Source organism: Photinus pyralis, unplaced genomic scaffold, assembly GCF_008802855.1.
Source record: "Photinus pyralis isolate 1611_PpyrPB1 unplaced genomic scaffold, Ppyr1.3 Ppyr1.4_LG10, whole genome shotgun sequence".
Lineage (NCBI taxonomy): Eukaryota > Metazoa > Arthropoda > Insecta > Coleoptera > Lampyridae > Photinus > Photinus pyralis.
Genome location: NW_022170250.1, coordinates 4,569,359 through 4,588,784, shown reverse-complemented (window position 1 = coordinate 4,588,784; position 19,426 = coordinate 4,569,359). Strand labels below are relative to the sequence as shown.

The 19,426-nt window shown below is 35.8% G+C and overlaps 2 protein-coding genes across 6 annotated transcripts; both read right to left on the bottom strand.

Moving 5' to 3' along the window:
- Positions 1-812: 812 nt before the first annotated feature.
- On the bottom strand, positions 813-14,710 carry LOC116162275 (SAGA-associated factor 11 homolog). 2 transcript variants are annotated; one of them, XM_031475878.1, is made up of 5 exons: positions 14,551-14,710; positions 14,153-14,501; positions 9,635-9,840; positions 9,345-9,583; positions 813-1,447 (listed from the first exon to the last, which is right to left on the bottom strand). In XM_031475878.1, exons 2-4 carry the CDS (start codon positions 14,452-14,454, stop codon positions 9,360-9,362), a joined length of 732 nt encoding a protein of 243 aa, XP_031331738.1. In that variant the 5' UTR covers positions 14,455-14,501; positions 14,551-14,710; the 3' UTR covers positions 813-1,447; positions 9,345-9,359. The 2 variants fall into 2 exon arrangements, with proteins under 2 accessions (XP_031331738.1, XP_031331739.1); XM_031475879.1 differs by lacking the exon at positions 813-1,447 and adding an exon at positions 8,840-9,215.
- Positions 14,711-14,948: 238 nt separating this feature from the next.
- LOC116162265 (cilia- and flagella-associated protein 36) lies at positions 14,949-16,898 on the bottom strand. Of its 4 annotated transcripts, none has more exons than XM_031475854.1 (8): positions 16,666-16,699; positions 16,459-16,566; positions 16,348-16,412; positions 16,187-16,297; positions 15,894-16,141; positions 15,731-15,840; positions 15,563-15,681; positions 14,949-15,502 (listed from the first exon to the last, which is right to left on the bottom strand). In XM_031475854.1, the coding sequence occupies exons 1-8, from the start codon at positions 16,682-16,684 to the stop codon at positions 15,239-15,241; spliced, it is 1,044 nt and encodes a 347-aa protein (XP_031331714.1). In that variant the 5' UTR covers positions 16,685-16,699; the 3' UTR covers positions 14,949-15,238. The 4 variants fall into 4 exon arrangements, with proteins under 4 accessions (XP_031331714.1, XP_031331717.1, XP_031331715.1 ...); XM_031475857.1 differs by lacking the exon at positions 16,666-16,699 and adding an exon at positions 16,801-16,898 and having other exon boundaries at positions 14,950-15,502; XM_031475855.1 differs by having other exon boundaries at positions 14,950-15,502; positions 16,615-16,775.
- Positions 16,899-19,426: the final 2,528 nt, after the last annotated feature.

The following is a 19,426-nucleotide window of genomic DNA, read 5'->3' as shown; positions in this document are numbered from 1 at the left end:
ATCAAATCGAGATGCGTATGATCGCAAAAACCCTTCGCAAAAACCCTTCCATAAGCACTCTACGTCGAATTATACTTCCAATGCTTCTGGATTGTGAGCAACAGATTTTTTTCTCAAGGATCTACTCAGTTTAACCCTCAATCTGTACACTACTTTTGTAGAGGATCGACTCAATTCAACCCTCAATCTGCACACTACTTTTGTCGAGGATCTACACAATTCAACCCTCAATCTGCACACTACTTTTGTCGAGGATCTACACAGTTCAACCCTCAATCTGCACACTAGTTTTGTCGAGGATCTACTCAGTTCAACCCTCAATCTGTACACTAGTTTTGTCGAGGATCTACTCAGTTCAACCCTCAATCTGTACACTAGTTTTGTCGAGGATCTACTCAGTTCAACCCCCAATCTGTACGTAAGTTTTGTCGAGGATCTACTCAGTTCAACCCTCAATCTGTACAAAAGTTGACTATTATTCCATAAGTTATCCATTGTAGTCTTGGTTTTATTGTATTTTTGTTATATATATTTATATTCACTCCCAAGTACATGTGGAATGGAATGTGAGCAACCCACTGTGTCTTGTGAACAGATTTTTTTGTCAAGGATCTACTCAGTTCAACCCCTGCTCTGTACACAAGCTGACTAGTGTGCTCTCTGTTCGATAAGTTGTCCTTTCTTCGTTCCTTTAACTAGTGTGGGTGATACTTCACGAAGCGGACCAATGAGTAAAGCTTCTGAATTCTACGGTGCATCTTGTAAATATCTGTGGCAATCCTTTTTTAGGTTACAAAAAATTAATTAGAAAATGATATTAATTTTTATGTATTCACAACATCCTATTATACCGGATGGTGCACGGTAAGTAGGAACATAGGGATGTAACATGGGAAATTAGTTTTATGCTATATCCTGCCCTCCTGTAAATTTTTAAAGTTTAAAGTTGTCCAGAATTAAAAGGTGCATAGAAAATGTTTTTACATGTTTTATTAAGCTTTTGGTATATGTACCAAAAACATGTGAAAACAGTTTTGTGTGCACCTTTTAATTCTGAACAACTTCAAACTCTACAGTTTTTTCTGTAAAATGTACAGGAGGGCAGGATATTACATAAACTAATTTCCCATGTTAAATCCCTATGTTTCTACTTACCACCACCACCCAATATACCCAACTAAGACGTGATCGATGAAACTTAATGCGTGTAAATATTTCCAATTAAAAAAATTGATTTAAATGACTAAGTATACAAAACTACAAATGTACAATTGTTAATTCGAAAAGAGGTAGTCACAATCATCAGGATTGTTTTCAACTCATAACGTTCTTGTGGTGGTACTACTTCATTTATTAACTGCTCATTTGCTGTGGTCACGACTGCCTTCAAATCCCAAAAGCAAGAACAAGGATGCATAGCCAGATGGTGTGCAAAGAAAGGTCGAATCTGTAAATAGAGAACATACAAATTAGCGTTCTGATTTTTTATTTACATAGTATAAAATGGAAGGTTGTAAAATAACTGTCTCAGGGTCAACATACAAAACATCGTCCCTGAATGTATCAAACTTAAAAACATTTTTTTTAATTCAAAACAATTGTTAAAAAGCACATATTATGTTAAGCTATAACACAAGGTGTTCCAACGAAAATTTGCAAAACTATGACAAAGAGTTATTGCAGAATGCCAAGAGTAGCAATAACTGCAGAGGTTTTGAAAAATGTAACATCTGCAAGTAATTAAACCCCCATCCAAATATGGACAATTTGACTCCATTCCTACTTAAAGCGTCCAAAAAGCCACCATTTAGTGGTTCCCTTTATGTAACCTCGCGCTTGGTACATGCGTTTACTGGCCTGCTGGAGCGTGTTTTGCTCACGCATGTGTGTGTGGAAACTATTCGAGTGTCTCACAATTTCTCACAACTTAAACAGAATTGAAATCTCGAAAATATTACAATATCTAGCGACAGTTCAAATTTTATTTTCATTAAATATGAAAAAATGACCGGTACGTCGATAGTTTACCGAACGAACTGCGATGGATATTGCTACAATTTGCTGCTTCGTTGCTTACTGGCTGATCTCCCCGCACCCCCAAACAAGCCATCCTCACGGAGCACCTTGCCATCTCTCGGACTAGCGTCGTTGATTGGAGCAACTTTTGCAGAGAGGTTTGTATTGTGTATATAACCCGCCGTTCTGTGCTTTTAGGTGGAGAAGGAGTTACGGTTGAGATTGACGAAGCAAAGATAGGCAAGCAGAAGTACAACCGTGGACGAAGAATCAAAGGTCAGTGGGTTTTGGTGACATTGAACGTGGCTCCCAGAATTGCTTCCTGGTTCCCGTCCCTGATCATACTCTAGTTACTCTTCTACAAATCATTAAGGAAACATCCGACCTGGTAACCAATTTTTGCATATTTTATTGTAAGAAATGTAGCAATATTAAGTTGATCATAGATACAGATACTTCTCTTTGAGCTGTGCCATGGTCGGGAAGAGGATTGTGTTATCAGCAAATTATTTGTCATGTTCAAGCGGTTAATGCCTAGCGCCGATCATTTGCATGCATTCATGCAGGCTGCCACAACATTGTACCCACCTTCCGGGGCCAATGTCGAAGAAGAAAACTCCGAAGAAACAGGCCCCAGAAAATGCACTTTAAGTGTTTTTTACAGGTAAGATAATGTGTTAGCCTAATCCGCCAGTTTTTATAAATGCACTTTTATTACAGGTCACATTCTGTTTCCGGATCCGATATCATTCCTCATTATGTTACTGGAATTTAGGTAATGTCACACGTACAACAATTAGTATGTTACCAGTGTTCTTGTTTTAAGTTCATCTTTCCTCTCTTTCATTTCACCCATATTTATTTTGTCCACCTTCAATTTTATTCCTGTTTACCAATTTTGACTTCCTTTCTCGTCTTCTCCCGGACAAGGTGGGTTACACCTCCATGTAGTCTTGCCTGGATGGCATGCAAATGCTGACGAAGGAACCCTACTATTAAGGATTGACTTATGTATATTTCAACACAACAATTATTCTGTTAATAAAATACTTACTGGTACTACTGTGCATTAATTAGGGCATTGAATTTGGGTCATTGCATCATGGGTTTCTTTAGGTCATTGCACTGTGTATTGTCCTAGGTTATTGTTATGGTAAAGTTTCTCTTTTAATAAAATGAAGCACATGTGAGTATTTTAGGATATTGTTATGCATACGTTTCTCTATTAAGAACATTAAGCAGAAATGAATTTAGACCCTTCTAAACGCTATAATATATTTGAATTTCTTCCTATAGGAACATTTTTAATAATTATTGATTTTATTATGTATAGGCAGCGCCATCTATTGTACATTTAAGGAACTACTAGTTTTTTGGAAAATGTGAAAAAACGGCACATTTGCGCAAAAAAACCATCACCTTAAAAAAAATAGGCTATTTCCAAGCATTTCTGCAATTTTTTTTTTAAATTCACATGGACCCGTTATCTGAACTCGAAATTTCATTCGTTTGCACCTGTTGTCCGCCCTACAGTTGGTGATACATTATTATTATTATTAGAACCGCGGAAGCGGTCAATTTGACCTTTACCTAGAACCGCGGTCAAAATGACCTCACCCAAGATTTATCGAGAATATTCGCTCCGATGTAATTGTTTAGTATATCAAGTGAGAGCATCTTCTACCCCTAGCCGAACTGAGGCACGTGGCGCAGTGGATGCACTCACCGATGCTATTCGGGAGGTTGTGGGTTCGAATCCCGCTGCCGACTGCTCTGTCTGGGGTTTTGTCAGGGGGTTTTCCTCAGACATACGTAGCTTCGCATAATGTTGAAATCTACGAGGCGAATGCTGGAGCAGTACTCTCCCCCTCAGCACCCTAACTCCGTTCCTTCCGTTCCCATCCCTAACTTTACCCATCCTTACAATCCCGTTCTCTGGCTGAAGAGGGCCAGGAAGCCCTGAGCAGCCTGCCTCCGGTATTCCTGTAGTCAGGGGTGCCAATGAAACACGTTGGCCTTTTTCCTTTCTTACCCCTAGCCGGAAGCGTCAACAATCCACAACAGAAAAATGCAGAAATAAAACGGGGGATAATTGTAAACGGTGCCCACAGCCTGTAGATATGTGGACAGTGCTTTACAATGATAGAAATAACATGTGAAAAATGGGTACCCATCCTATAATTAGTTCGTAAATATTGCAATATTTTTGATCTTAATCATTTGATGATTTATCGACATTAAACCGCCTTGACTATCCACCTCATCTTATACAACAGTAACGTTGAAGATGCCCAGGTTGGTTGTTTAAAATACAGTGTTTGAAACTCACCTCCGCCCGTAAAGAAAAGTTCTCAGGTAACGTACCATAAAACACTCTGGTTTGCTCTTCGAAATCACTTGTGCATTTTTCATCAATTCTTTGCCTTGGTTGGTGATTCAGAAATAATCCAAGTTGGGTGTATGTAACGCTGTTGATAATCTAATTTTTCAATATCAATCTTCAACCAATTTGCCATAGTAATATTTTCACCACACCAAAGAACACGCCCGACGCCATTTTCAATGCTTTGTCAGTTTGGCTACGCTAACAAAAAGAACTACACCTTACACCCAAGCACAATGTCTTTCCACAATCATTTTTTCCGCGCCCACGAACTTCTGCTATATTTTAAATATTAAATACTAATCAATTATTAAAAAACTCATAATTGAATAAAATGGTTACAAAAATTTACAACACCGGGCGGCGCGGCGTTCGTACAGCTGCAAAGTGCAAATGCAAATAAAAGCTTGGCGACGTATAAAAAAAATGGCCGCGACTGTAACTAAAGTACCGGATACGGTCTCATTGGCGTCCCACTTCCAGTGGCGTACTCATACGTTCTTTGGTAATATAGTGGGTTTATTTACTAATAGAATTATTGTATCCGGTGTTCATTACCGTGTATTTCCGCATTTACACTACTAATTTTAGTCCCTACAGTACATGGATTGCTAATTGCAAGTAAAATATGATAAAGGACACCGCCTCAGTATGCAAGTCTCAGGGTAAAACGAGTTTGTTCAAAGTTGTCCGATGAGACACGATTTGAGACTGTCAAAGTATTAACAAACGTCAATTAATTAATCATATAGATATGCCGAAGTATTAAATGCTTCCTGTACTACGTGGTTGCTAGGAACCTAGGATTTTCACGATCCGAGTGTTCACAAAACTTCAGTTTACCCAGATTCACATACTTACAGTGAACACCCATTTTGTATTCAAAGCATACCTCTAATAGCAGTCCACGTACTGTATGGTCTAAGCTGCTAATACATACAATGTTTCCAAAGTGAAGTCGACACTATTGCTAACTTTTTTATTATTGCAGCTACAAAGTTGGTTTGGTCTGACTCAGTTTTTCTCACAATTTGCAATGGTCGAATCAGAAAAACAATTGCACATCGGATTATCAAGATATAAGCAAACCTTTTCTTGCAAAGATTGTATAAAATGCAGGAAAAACAAAAGAAGAAATAGGCGGGAATATGCTGGAAAGTTTAAAATAAATGCTAGGAAACGTTCCTCAAGAATACCAGGTAAGATGTGGAAAGACGATGCATCTTTTGTTAACCCTCTTCAAATTGTTAACGCTTTTGCTACACATTTTAACTCTGTTTATCAAACGGCGTTATCTGATGAAGAAAATCATCTGTACATTTCTAGCTCTATCGTTAGTAATTCATCTATAAGTATCAAAAACATATCCGAAAGTGACATTAAATCAGCAGTGGCTAAACTTAAAAATAAACCAACTGCGGGGTTTGATCAAGTGCCGAGTTTTTTGATTAAGGATTGTGCTGATAGTCTCTTATATCCTTTGATCATAATCTTTAATTTATGCATAACGACATCAACTTTCCCTATTAACTGGAAGACCGCATATGCCCCGTTTTTAAAGGTCATGGACAGGACTCTACAAATGTGTGCAACTGCAGACCAATAGCAATCTTATCAAAGTTCTCAAAATTATTTGAGATAATTGTGTACAATAGGATATATAACTCTTTAAAAAGTCATAGATCATTAGATCAACACGGGTTTGTCGATAAGCGATCAACATGCACGAATCTATGTTCTTTCTATCAGTTTACGGTCGAAATTCTCGACAACAAAGGTCAAGTTGACGTGATTTATATGGATCTTTCGAAAGCGTTTGACTGCATAAATCACCCCTTATTATTAACAAAATTGCGTCTGTATGGGCTTAGTGATTGCCTTCTTGCAACAGACACCAAATAGTAGTCTATAATGGATATGCGTCAAACGCTTATGAGGCAAGGACAGGAGTACCACAGGGTTCCATTTTGGGGCCCCTTCTCTTTGTATTGTTCATAAACGACCTTCCTGAGGTGCTAAATTGCTGACGTTAATGTATGCAGATGATGTCAAGCTTTTTGCTTCTATCTCATGTGTTGATGATTGTGTTACATTACAAAGGAATTTGGAGCGTTTACATGAGTGGTGTCGCACCAACAAACTTAATCTAAATATAGGCAAATGTAGAACTATGTCGTTTTCTGGAAAGAAGCATCCTATAAATTATCAATACAGCATTTCTACGCAAACTTTAATACATTGTAATGAATTCAAGGACCTGGGAGTCATATTTGATGACAAATTATCTTTTAATAAACATATATGTGAACTGGTTTCATCAGCAAACAGAACGTTGGGTTTCATTATGAGATGTAGTAAACAATTTACTAATATTTATACACTAAAACATTTATTCTGTACGCTTGTTCGATCTCATGTTGAATACTGTGCCTTAATCTGGTCACCTTACTATGTTCGTTACAAAAAGTTAATTGATAATATCCAACGCAGGTTTTTAAAATATTTATGGTACAGAGAAAATAACGTATATCCCCCTCAAGGTATTTCCAATACAATCCTACAAAATGCGTTTGGTGTACTTTCCTTAGACCGCAGACGAACAATAATTGCGCTCACCTTTCTATACAACCTACTGCATAATAAGATCGATTGTACATATCTATTATCGAAAGTTAACCTCCATGTACCCAGGATAGATCGTTGCCATTTGCTAAAACCAATTTAATGTTAAAATGCCCGATTACTGTGATGTGTGCAGCATATAACAAAATTAAAATTGATTGTGATATTTTTAACTGTGCATTGGAATCACTAATTGATACGTATATTCACGATTTGTAAGATGTTAGACTTAGGTTTAAATTTGTTCACTATTATTAAATTATTATATTATTATTGCATTTGGTAGTCTATTTATAATTATTTATATCTATTTACTATTTACTCTGTTATTGCGTGTGTTTCTAGTTTCTAAATATGTGTTAATTGATTGTTTGTTATTATTATTGTTGTTGTTATAGTTTGTCCAGTAATTGGCTTTTGCTGTTCGGCAATAAAGTTATTATTATTAAAATAATGAAAATAATACCTCTAATACCTTTGTTTTGAAACTCAATATAGTCTTTTAGAACTTAAAAATAATAAAATGAAAAAAATGATTTTTTATAACATAACTTTTGTCTCCTTTATTAGGATAACGAAAGTAGTTTATATTTTTTAATTAATTTTAAGGTTTCTTGCATATTTCCACCCATTTCTTTCATTTTATTATTCAATGTTATTGATAAACTTAAAAAACTTTAATTGCCTGTTTCATTCATATCAATTTATTGCTGTGTAGGTTTTAATGTTTAATGTGTCATCTTTACGGATATGTTATCATGGCAGTGCAGTTTAGTTGTGACACCAAAGTTGAAACTGGTTTTTTATTTATCTATTTATTTATTATCCCTCTCTTTTATCTCCTGGGAATTCTGTAAACCTACCTCCCAGCAATGTGATAGTACAGTGACTTCTGATGGTCCAAGGCCCTCGCGAAGCAGAAATGCAAACAGGGACAAACCAAACAAGTAAAAAAGGTTTTCGCCCAAAGGCGAGTAACTTCAGCGCACTTTTCATAAGGCCATAGCTATGTGCGCTGTGATTTTCTTTACTAGAAGCATATATGGTTAAAATTTCAAAGAAATATCTCCATAAACAAAAAAGTTGGCGTTGCGCATGAGCACATATAATTTATGCTATAGGTATGCGATGTTTGTTTTTCCTAATGACATTTGTAGTTTTCGATTTTTACTACACGTGATATGTTTTTCTTTACTAGAAGCATCTATGGTTAACATTTCAAAGAAATATCTTAATAAATAAAGAAGTTGGCAGTGACTGCGCAAGTGCGCATCTAATTTTTGCAAAATCAGTTATGTTTGCCTTTAACAGAAGCATCTGTGATTAAAATTTCAAAAAGATATTTCGATAAATAACAGTTGATATTGCGCAATAATCTAATGATTACAATATGTGATACGTCTGCTTACACTAAAAGCAACTTTGGTTAAAATTTCAAAGAAATATCTCCATAAATAGGAAAGTTGCCATTGCACATCTGATTCTTACTATATGCGATATGTTTGCCTTCACCATAAATATCTATATAATTTCAACAAAATATATTAATATATAAGGAAGTCTGCGCTTGCGCAATTTAATTCTCAAGATTTTCCTTGGCTCGAGCTATACGCTACCAAAACTGTAGCAGTAGTTAAGGCCTCGGACAGACAGACGGACAGAGAAAGTGGCTAAAAACATACCGCCAACCATCTTTCATTTTAGTGAACCCGCTCTCTACTTCTAAAAGTATAGGATCCAGTTCCAGCAATAAACCATCCATTTCAAGAGACAAACTAAACTGCAGTCTTATCTTTCTTCAAGAGACTTTAATAATAGTAGTAATAATAATAACGCCATTTATTAAACACATACAATTAATTTTAAGACAAAAACATATCTTCATATGCACGCACGGCAAGAGCAAAGTTCAGATACTAGTATCAAAATTCACTCACAAGCACTGCTCTACCGCTTAACCCTCACTATACTCTTACCACTTACAATGAATCTTGGTGCATATGCATATTATTTCTCGTTCGTTGTAGTAGCGATAGAGGTGAATCTAGGGCATTCCTTAGCGATGCAGAGCGAGACGACGACTTTAAAAAGTTCATTACATACTCATATTTTGCTCATAACATAGAAAATTTATTAATTTAATTTTTTTCTGCAAGTTGCTTAATCTGGACGTGTTCATTTATTCATTAAGGAGCTAATTAAAAAACCTCCATTATACATACAAGATGTGTCTATGTCAAATGGTTAAAAAAACCCAAATAGGCCAATCTGATCGTTGATTGAAAAAAACCATTGACATAGAATGAAATAGAAATAGTCATACCTGAGACATGGCAGTTTAGGCTCCCGAATTTGGCGAAACTCGTTCCTTACGTTTCTTGTTCTTAGACTTATCTCTCCGTTTCGTCGAACCAGACGAACTAACTGAATCTGCCGGAGATGGTCCTCTAGACAGGTCCTGCATAAGGTCGCGTAAATTTAAAATATCATCAGCTTCCCCTTCAACATCAATATTGATGGACTCTGCCGAATCATTGAGATCAGTGCTCTTTTTGGAATTACCTGAAAACGTCCATTTAGACATTTTTATTTGCAAAGGAAAAACCTTCAAACCTTTCAGCTTTTTATTTCCATTACGATCTTTTTTCTTTTTACGTTTATCGCCGGAACCCCAATCCATATCGTCTTCGTCATCACTGGGTACGCCGCTACTGTACGTTGAATTTTCACGTTCTCGACTATTATTGGCAATTCTACGACTGGCATTTCTAGAACGACTTCTACCCATGCCCATGCATACCTCTAAATGAGGGGCAAACCTAAAAAATTATGAAAATTATTTTACAAAATTGTTATAAATGTAAGGAAGAAATCAGTACAAAAGCAACGAAAAAACATCTCAACAAATATTAATAATAAAAAATGCAGTGCACAGCTTTACTGTATTCATACATTGCACATAACGTACAAATGGATTAGCAAGTCAATACTTTTTGTCTTTTTTTTATTAGATGATGATTTCAAATTGGAATTTAGGTATGTCTGCACTTGTAATTTTTGCACCAAAATCTCAACCAAAATGTTTGTTTTTGAGAGCAGAAGAAATTGAATGATTTATTGTGACAATGTTTTAATATCACCTCACGAGCAATTTTTAAAGCATTTTTGAAAAAAATTAGCTATCATTGTTGAATGTTACAGGGTGTCCCATTATGGCGGTATTATTGCACCCTGTTTATTTTTATTTGTTTCGATGTCATTTGTTAAACTCTACATTGAAAGCTATTCACTTTTTGATTTTTAGCGCATTTTTCAAGAATATATAGAATATATCTCAAGAGATTGTCAGAGGATACTCACAAAGGGCGATTGGGACGTCTAGAAGACATATCCATTGGTCATGACAAAACCTTAACAGCGAATATCTCAGAAACGGTTTGTCAAAAAGTACTCTCAATGGCAAAATGAATCGTCTGAACAAAACATATCTATTGGTGAAGTCGAAGCGAATATCTTGAAAACGAAGTGTTACAAAAGGGTACTCATAAAGGGTAAGTAGAACGTCAGAACGAGACATATTTACTGGTGGTGTCAAAACATTCAGTGCAAATATCTGCAAAACGAATGTCAGAGGAGAGTACTCTCAAAGGGTGGACAGATCGTCAAGACAAGACACATCTACTGACCATGTGAAAACGTAATTGTGAATATCTCGAAAATGTTGGAGGAAGGTCCCTTACAAAGGGAAACATACATACATGGATTTGGCTGTAGTTCGATTTAGTGTTATAGAGTGTTCACAATGAAATGGTAAAATTGACATTTCTTTGCATAGTTTGTATGTTTTCATAAAAATAACTTGTCTTTTTAATTTGTAATACTATCTACATTTATTAAATTTCCAAATTGACATGTTTACTTTCTGACATTTTTTTGTTTTTAAGAGTTTATGAGAATACAGACGGATTCCTGGTGCTTCAAAATGTGCATTTACGTAAAAAAGTGGTAACGAGATAGTCAAGACTTAAAATTGTTTGTGCGCGTTCGAGGCGGTTTCGGTTCATTTGACTTAGCATACGAAACAGTCCGTTGCGTGTAAATTTCAAATATGAATTTTTCCGGCAGTCAACTAGTGTTTTTAAGAGGAAATTATACAGGAAGAGTTTTCCAATTTCTCTCCAAGATTAGTGTTCAGGCATTTGGTTACAAGTTATAGAAGAGGAAGCGTTTCATCCATTGTATCCGAGCTGCCATTTCAACAATGTCAATCGTCATAGAACCAGTGCTAGCGATTTAAAAAAAGATGAAAATGTGTGTTGTTTTCGTCATTTATCGCACTGGTACAGGCTGTTTTAGTCCAAAAGTTTGGATTATTACAACAAAGTACTGAGTACGTTTGAGACTTATTTTTTCTGTATACGACCGTTTGTAACGGAGTAAAATGTTTCAATATTGCGCTGTTAGCCTTCAGATTATTTATTTGTTTTGTAGAAATATCTATTTTATTTTTGTATGTTATTGTATTATAATGCGTGTGTGATAAAGATTTATTTTGTATGCGATCTCAGAAAATTGTCTCAATTCGAATTCCAGTAAAAGTAAGGAAATTTCAGATAATTTGTTTTTGTTGTTCAATGAAAATTTCTCTTCTTTCGGGTTAGCCAATGATCGTTTCCAGTATGAGTCAAAATATAATCGAGAATATAATAGTGTTGTTTCATTTGAATTACGGATTTCCTTTTGATAAGTCAAGTGTTGAGTTCCAGCGTTTCGGAACCCAGCCGGAGCCTGAAATTCAATTTTTCATTAGTTATTAAAAATAAAGTTTATAGGAAGGCGAGGGTTTGTTACAAGGTTTAATTTGTGAAATTTTGCGCGGTGTAATATGGAACTCAAGCCATTGCACACAGCAATAATTTTTGCACGCCCAACGTGGGGCACAGAATTAATTTTTTTAGCGCCCAGAAATAAGGGACACAGCGATATCCATTGTAAATTTGTTCAATCCGTTGCATGGGACTGTACATTGGAGGGGGGGGGGGCTGTAAAGGCTGCCGCTGCAGCAGAAGGGGCATGCTAAAAAAAACATAAAAAATATCAAGATCTAGAGAAAGACTATAGGTATATTTATGGGACTTTCAAGACACTTTGCCCATGGTGCAAGGAATCACGAAATTTTCTCAATAGAATAGGCAGAAGTTTAATTGCGGAATCCCGCGACAAACGCGCTAAGAATATCCCTATCCAACGCGGAAATAGTGCATGTATCCTGGGCACTCTCCTGGCGGAGAATTGGACGAAATTTATTTGTTATAGTTATTGTTTTCTTTGTTACACAATTTTAAATATTTCGTTTAATTAAAATTTATTTATTTATTAAAAAATATCCGTTTTGACGAAAAAATATTTTAGTTTTTAAACTTCTTTTTATCCAATTTTTTGTAATAAAACTAGATAATTTTTAAAAGTTGAGTTGTACACAGAAAAATAAAGTTTCAAATAATTTACTAAAAATGTTGAATATTTAAGAAAAAAAGTTATGACGTCACATTGCTAAAAACTCAAGATATAAAAAACGTTTTTGACAGGCTTGAGGATCGTCCATGACTCACGTGACGGATTTTTATGAAATTTTGTACCTCGTTTTGTACACACCTTGTAGTATTTGTTGATCGCGGCTGTGTGGGCGAGATCATCATTTTAACAAAATATCAAAAACAAAAAATTTTTAGTTTTTATTTTTTTACGCCAAAACGGTACGTCATACGAAAGTAAGTCTAGGGACCAAATTTGCTCCAAAATAATTTAGGATTTCAAAAATATTTTTTTAGAAAAAGTGGTGGCGTATTTTTTTTCTTCAAAAATTGTCAGTTCAACCCCGTACGGACGTCACTGATGAAAATTAAAAAAAATCTTTTACGTCAAAAAATGCTCCTTAATGATGAAAACGTGTACAAAATTTCATAAAAATATCTAAGAGTGATAAAAAATTATGACAAAAAAACTAACTTTTTTCTTAAAATTGTAACACCCTGTAGCTCAAAAACTAAGAGGATGTACATCCAAACATTTCTCCTTAAAATCACCCGACTTTTTAAATTACGAGTTTGACTATCCTCGAAACGGTCCTCTCTGATAAATGTCTATTCATGTAACCGCATTGCGTAAAACTTTATTATTAGCGCCAATAAATTGTTATTATTATAGGAAACATGCACGTTTAGATTTGATCAGGGCTATGAGGCCCCAGATGCTCACTCTGACAATCCACCTTGGAAAACTCGACCCTGTAAATTTGTCCTTGAAAGTTGTCCCAAAACATTCCTAACCCACATCCTAACCTAAAGGATCACCCCCAGTAAAATCACTCATGAAAATTTGCTTTTGGGATACTTTCCCAGTTTCGTGTAAGGAAACTTCACCCGGATGTGACATTGATTATGAGCCCAAATTTTCCAAGGACAAACTTTCGGTGGGCGAATCTTGGGGGGGGGGGGGGAGAGCGTCCATGTTAGCAGTAAAAAAAAACATGTTTCATTCCTCCGACATCCTGAGGGATACCAGAGGCAGGCTGCCCAGGGTTTAGGGTGCTGAGAGGGAAGAATACTGCTCCAGCATTCACCTCATAGATTCCAACAACACCCCAGACAGACAGTTGGCAGTGGGATTCAAAGTTCAAACCCACAACCTCCCGAATAGCAGTCGGCAACGCAACCACCGGCTTCAACAAACATGGGCATGATAAAGCCTCTTCCCCTACTAAGTGATGGGCTCGTTGAGCGTCAGTTACAGTGAGCAATAATGACTATCTAAAAAAACCCTTGGGCCCCATTTTGGACATTGCCAACCCATTCCATGATTAAATTGAAGCTTGTTGCACTTGCATCCTGTAAGTGTACTTTAGTTTCCAGTTTTCCCTTGGAAGACCAAAATACCACAAAATATAAAAATGCCAAAATTTAAAATTACAACAAAACAGTTTACGTGTTGATAATATTGAACACCAATGAAAATACAAAATGAAACACCCAAAACTGCACACTGTAAATGCAGCACATAGGTATACAAACTGTAATTATAAATCAATACTAATGCTGTCAATTACAATATAAATTAACGTAAAATACTTACACAGAAGCTCCGACCACTCTGTCGCAGTTGCGACACAGACATTCATATTTTTTCTTAAAATTGTAGGGTCCAAAAATGTCAACACAAGGGCGCGGTCCTTCTTGTTTAACAACCACCTCGTCCAATTCGATCACTTTCAATTTTTTATTACGATGGACTTGAAACGCCACACCGATTATCACGTGGTCTATCAATTTATCTAAAAATTCTTCGGTCGCTTTCTTTAATAACTCCTTGTTAGACTGCAGTCGTTTGAACTCTTTGTAATAATCTTCCGTAGTCGGATGGCGGTGGAATGCCATTTTCAAAAATGGCGCCAGAGAAGAGCGGCCGCTGAATTGTTTATAACCTATAAATATGTAGGATGTCAAAAAATATCCGAAATATTAATGAACTACCTTGTATCTACTTATAATTATTCATCGATGTATATCCATATTTAACATTGTCTAATTATCGCCACTATTAATTAGGAAATTGTTAATAACAATCACTAAAAAAAACAGGAACATCAAATACTTCCGTTTTGATCTCGTCTCGTTCACGATCACGCGACGCGCAGCGTTGCCAGTTGACTGTGCGCGCAGACGCAGACGTAACAAGTAGGAATATATACAGTCACGGGCAAAATGGTTATATACAGGATATTTTCATTAAAGGAAAAACGAAGGGATATTTTATTCTAGTTGGGAAACGCAACAGGAACATAAAAAACTATACTCGAAACTCGCTACATGGCAATCATCTAATTATACTTTTATTATTATTATTAGTTTCCAGGTAAAACGTTATTAGAGAATACCACATACAAGAATAGCACTTTTGTAATATTTAAAAACGAAAATTCGCATGCATACAGATAATATATTTGACTGTGAAAAACACATTTTCATTTCTAAGTATGCAATAAAATAAACAAATCAAATTGCACATCAATTGCATCAATTTAGATCTTTATCAATCAATTGCACACCAGTTTATATGAAAGGACAACCAAGCAACCAGTAAACTTTAAAATGTCAACAAAATTTTACGTAAAACCTTTTAGATAGTTAACATGTGATAGTATAATTGTAGGTATTTCCATTACAAATCTGTGCTCCCAATAACTTCCTGTTTCAAGCGTTCCGCCAAAGCTTTTCTGATTTTCAGTTGTTCATTGGATATTGGCGAATCACCAGTTAAAACAGCTTTCGCAACTCGCGCTGACTTTGGACGACTTCGCGATTTCTCTTGAGAGGTATCGGCAACTTCAAGATGTTTCTTTCGCGCTTCCTTTTTTAAGGCCACCAGTTTATCCCTTTGTGCTCTGAAGTACTCTTGCCTTTTCTTCAATTCAACTTGATCAATCTAACATAGGTACGCGTTAATTAGTTTTCAATCATACTCGAATAACGTCTTGTTACTTACTTCAGAAGCAATTGGTCTTTTATAAAAAGCGATTTCTTCCTTAGAGGGATTTTCGACGGGTGTGTTCTCTGGTGCATCTTCTGCTACTTTTGCCATATCATGCGATTTTGCTGTTTCCTCTAGGATTAATGTACCTCAATAAAAAAACATACGAAATGAGGGCCTTACCAATATTTCTCAAAGTCTCTTGTAAAATTTGCTTCTCTTCCAATAAATACTGAACCTCTTCATCTTTTTTTTGAGGATCTTCCTCGGGAACTTCTTCAAACGGAAACTGCCTGCGAATAAAGCGATACAATTAAATACAAATAAAAACACTGGAGGTACCTACTTGATCACTTCTTCCATGATTTCCTCCTCGAGATCTCCCTTTTCTTGGTCTTTCAACACAATTTCGGCTTCCGTTTGGCCCGTTATGTGACGATAATGACTTTTGTGGGGAATGAACGATTCTGGCATTACACCATACTTTTGCTCTATTAATTCTAAGGCTTGCAATTGTAACTCAACGTTTCGATGAGTCATCATACGTTTAAACATTTCGTAATCATTTGCTGCCCATATTTGTTCAAACAAACTCTAAAACGTTTGGTTTTAACCTACATTTCTAGAAAATATATATACATTATCAAAGTGTTTAGGTGCCAATTCCAAATGCCCTTTAAGACATGCTTCTTCAAATTGTCCCGGCGATATTCCTATATCCTCCATGTAGCTGCCAAGCATGACGTCAACCTACACGTATTTATTAGTGTAACGTAATTGAATCGTACAAATACTTATACCAGATTTTTATACTCCTCGTATATTTTAACATAATTAGGACTTTCCGCGGTGTTTGCTTCAAAAACTAATACAAAAATGAGGCAAATTTATTACAATACTTTAATCCTTACTCAGAGACTTTTCCTCGATAAAACTCTGTATAGGAGCATTCCAAACCGGGCCATTTAGAAAACACACCAACGAATCGAAAACCCATGAACTTTCACTCTCGCCCATGCCTATAACGCTTAATAGAGCAAAACTAAACTAAACGCTTTGTTCTGTACCTACTTATTGATGAGGGCTACCTAAATCTATGATTTTGTTTGCATACATACCTTGTTTCCATAGCAACATATCATAAATACGCAATATAATATCTTTTGTTAACAGAAAACATGGGCAATATTAAATAATTCTCTTTTGATATGGGAACGTCAACATAATTAGGTACTAAGACTGTAGGTACCTACCTACATAATTTTCATATCAAGATACTTCGAAACAACAAGAATGTCGATACTATAAAACACATCTACCTCCGAAACTTCCAAATGACGACTTATACGCATTCCTTTGAAGACGTGGGCGCTAAAAATGCATCAAATTCATTTCATAGGAATTAATTAATGACTAATTTACCTAAGTAGGTATATAGTCGTGACCATAAATAAATAGGTACCAATGCATTTATAACTAAATTCAGTGAGAATGTAGGTACCTATAGCTAAATATTCAATGACAATACCTATAAGTCACAGATTAAATACAATCTGTGCCTAAGTATATAATAAGTACTGATTTTCATTTACTTTAACCAAATCGACATGTTGAAAGTATCAAACTTTAATTAGGTACTTATCTACCAAATATATGGTATCTACCTACCTAATCCTTTTACATTGTTTTACATTTTTAATTTAACAACAATACACGTTGAGGAAGGTAACTGCGGATAAAAAGACCTTCAAAATTAGTAAAAAAAATTCAAGATGATGCACAGTCGCCATCTTGGAAGTTAGAACTATCAATTTTAAAAAGCAGTATTTTACCTTAAGCCCCCCCCCCCCCCCCACTTACATTTGCACAGCCGCAAATTGAAACCGAAATTCTCTCTCAGTATATATCGTTATCCCGTATACGTGTGGCTTTAAAATTAATTGCTACTCTGGAAATCTCTTGAATTATACCTTCTTCCGCTTCTCAGCTTTGTTTTGTTCTTTCATTTGAACCCTTGCCAAATTTCTGAGACGAATGCATGTTTTCGTAAGGTTTTCAGGTAATTTCCTTTGATGAGGGTTTCAAGTTGTACCATTGTACTCCCCCTTCCCCTAGGTATTTTTAATATAAGCACAATAAGCGAATTCAGTTTATGGTCGATGCAATGTAAGAGATATGGAAAATTTCGATTCAGTATACCGCTGCACTTCCACTAGTGGTTTTATGGAGTTTTCACACAAAAATCACGATCGCGCGCATTAATTTCAAAAAGGGATGGCAAACTGAAATAGATTGTGTATTGAAACAGCCCTGCGCTTAGACAACACATATAGCAAGACCGAGCTCAACCAACGCGGCATGTACCATATACACCAACGTGTATCCAATGGTCAATCTGCGCACTCGGCGGAAGAGAGGTTTCTTGAGGGTGAAGCATAACAGATAACGGGAGGAGCTATGAAGAAATAAAGAGTAAAACTGAAATGAAAAAAAAAGTAGACAGCCCTCATTTGCAACCCCTTTTTTATTGCATTTTTGGATTCAACGTGAAATTTCAGTTCTTTTGATACCTATATACATGTCGATATCTACAATTTATGGATTTTGCGACTTTTGATAGAAAAAAATGGCGGATGCAGACGGTACCGTGAAAATTGATTACTTCAAAAGGTAAACCATGTTTACCGGTGCATAGAGAAAGAACAGGACTTTCTTCTAGTGTATTTAAAACAAGTTAAAAAGTAATCGTAAACGATTTACATAAAGCGTATTTCCCATTTGTAAGATGCAACTTCTGCTAAAATCGTAAAAATCCGCCCACAAATATGAAAGATAGCGTTGCACATGAGCAATCCATTTTTGACATGCTATTTCAATTTCAGTTTATAAGAAGAATTTCATTTCAATGCTTTTCTAAATAAGAAAGTTGGAACTGCGAATGCGCAAATCTAAATTTTGAAACTAATGTTAGATTGTCCTTTGTTCCAAGCGCCAAAGTATCAAATTTCACTTAAATGCTTCCATAGATAAAAAAAGTTGGCACTGCGCATGGGCAAAATAAAATTTTTAAACTGGCATTTGATTTTCCTTTATTCCAAGTGCCTATGTATCAAATTTCGTTTAAATTCTTCCATAAATAAAAAAGTTGGCATTGCTCATGCGCAAAACCAAATTTTGAAACTGGCGTTAGATTTTCCTTTATTCCAAGTGCCTATGTATCAAATGTCATTCAAATACTTTTATAAGAAAAAAAGTTTGCAATTCGGTTTATAAATGGTCGAGATGCGAAAAGGGCATTGTGAATTTTGAATCGATTCGACTCAACTTTTGGCATTGCGTATTATATGACTAAGGCTATGCCCATATTGAATTCCATGCAATTCAGTTCATAACTAACGGAGATGTAAAAGCGATCGGCCATTTCTAAACAAAATTATCGTTCACACGGACAGATAGAGAGCCAGACAGGCAAAGGAACAGACGGACAGACCAACAGACAGACAACAATACAAAATTATAAATGATCTCTAGGATGGTTAATAAACGGCAAAAGTGTAAAATTATGGAACATGTAAAAACGGTTTGTTGGTTTTTTTGCAATAACTTTTTTAGCAATAAACGCAAAAAAAATTCCTTCCTTGGTGCAAGCCTCGACACCATAACGAACCAAATAGCGAAAAAAGTAGAACAATAGCTCTTAAGATAAAGAACTAGTAGCGTCGCAAAACGAGCGGACGGCCGGACGGACGGACAAAGTGGCCACAATAGCGCATTTTTTTTTTATTTTTGTGGAAATGCGCTAAAAAGTTAAGTTGCGTACGACCGCACCTATGGAGATCCAAATTTAAGAAATTTCAAAGACTAATAAAAACTCAATTT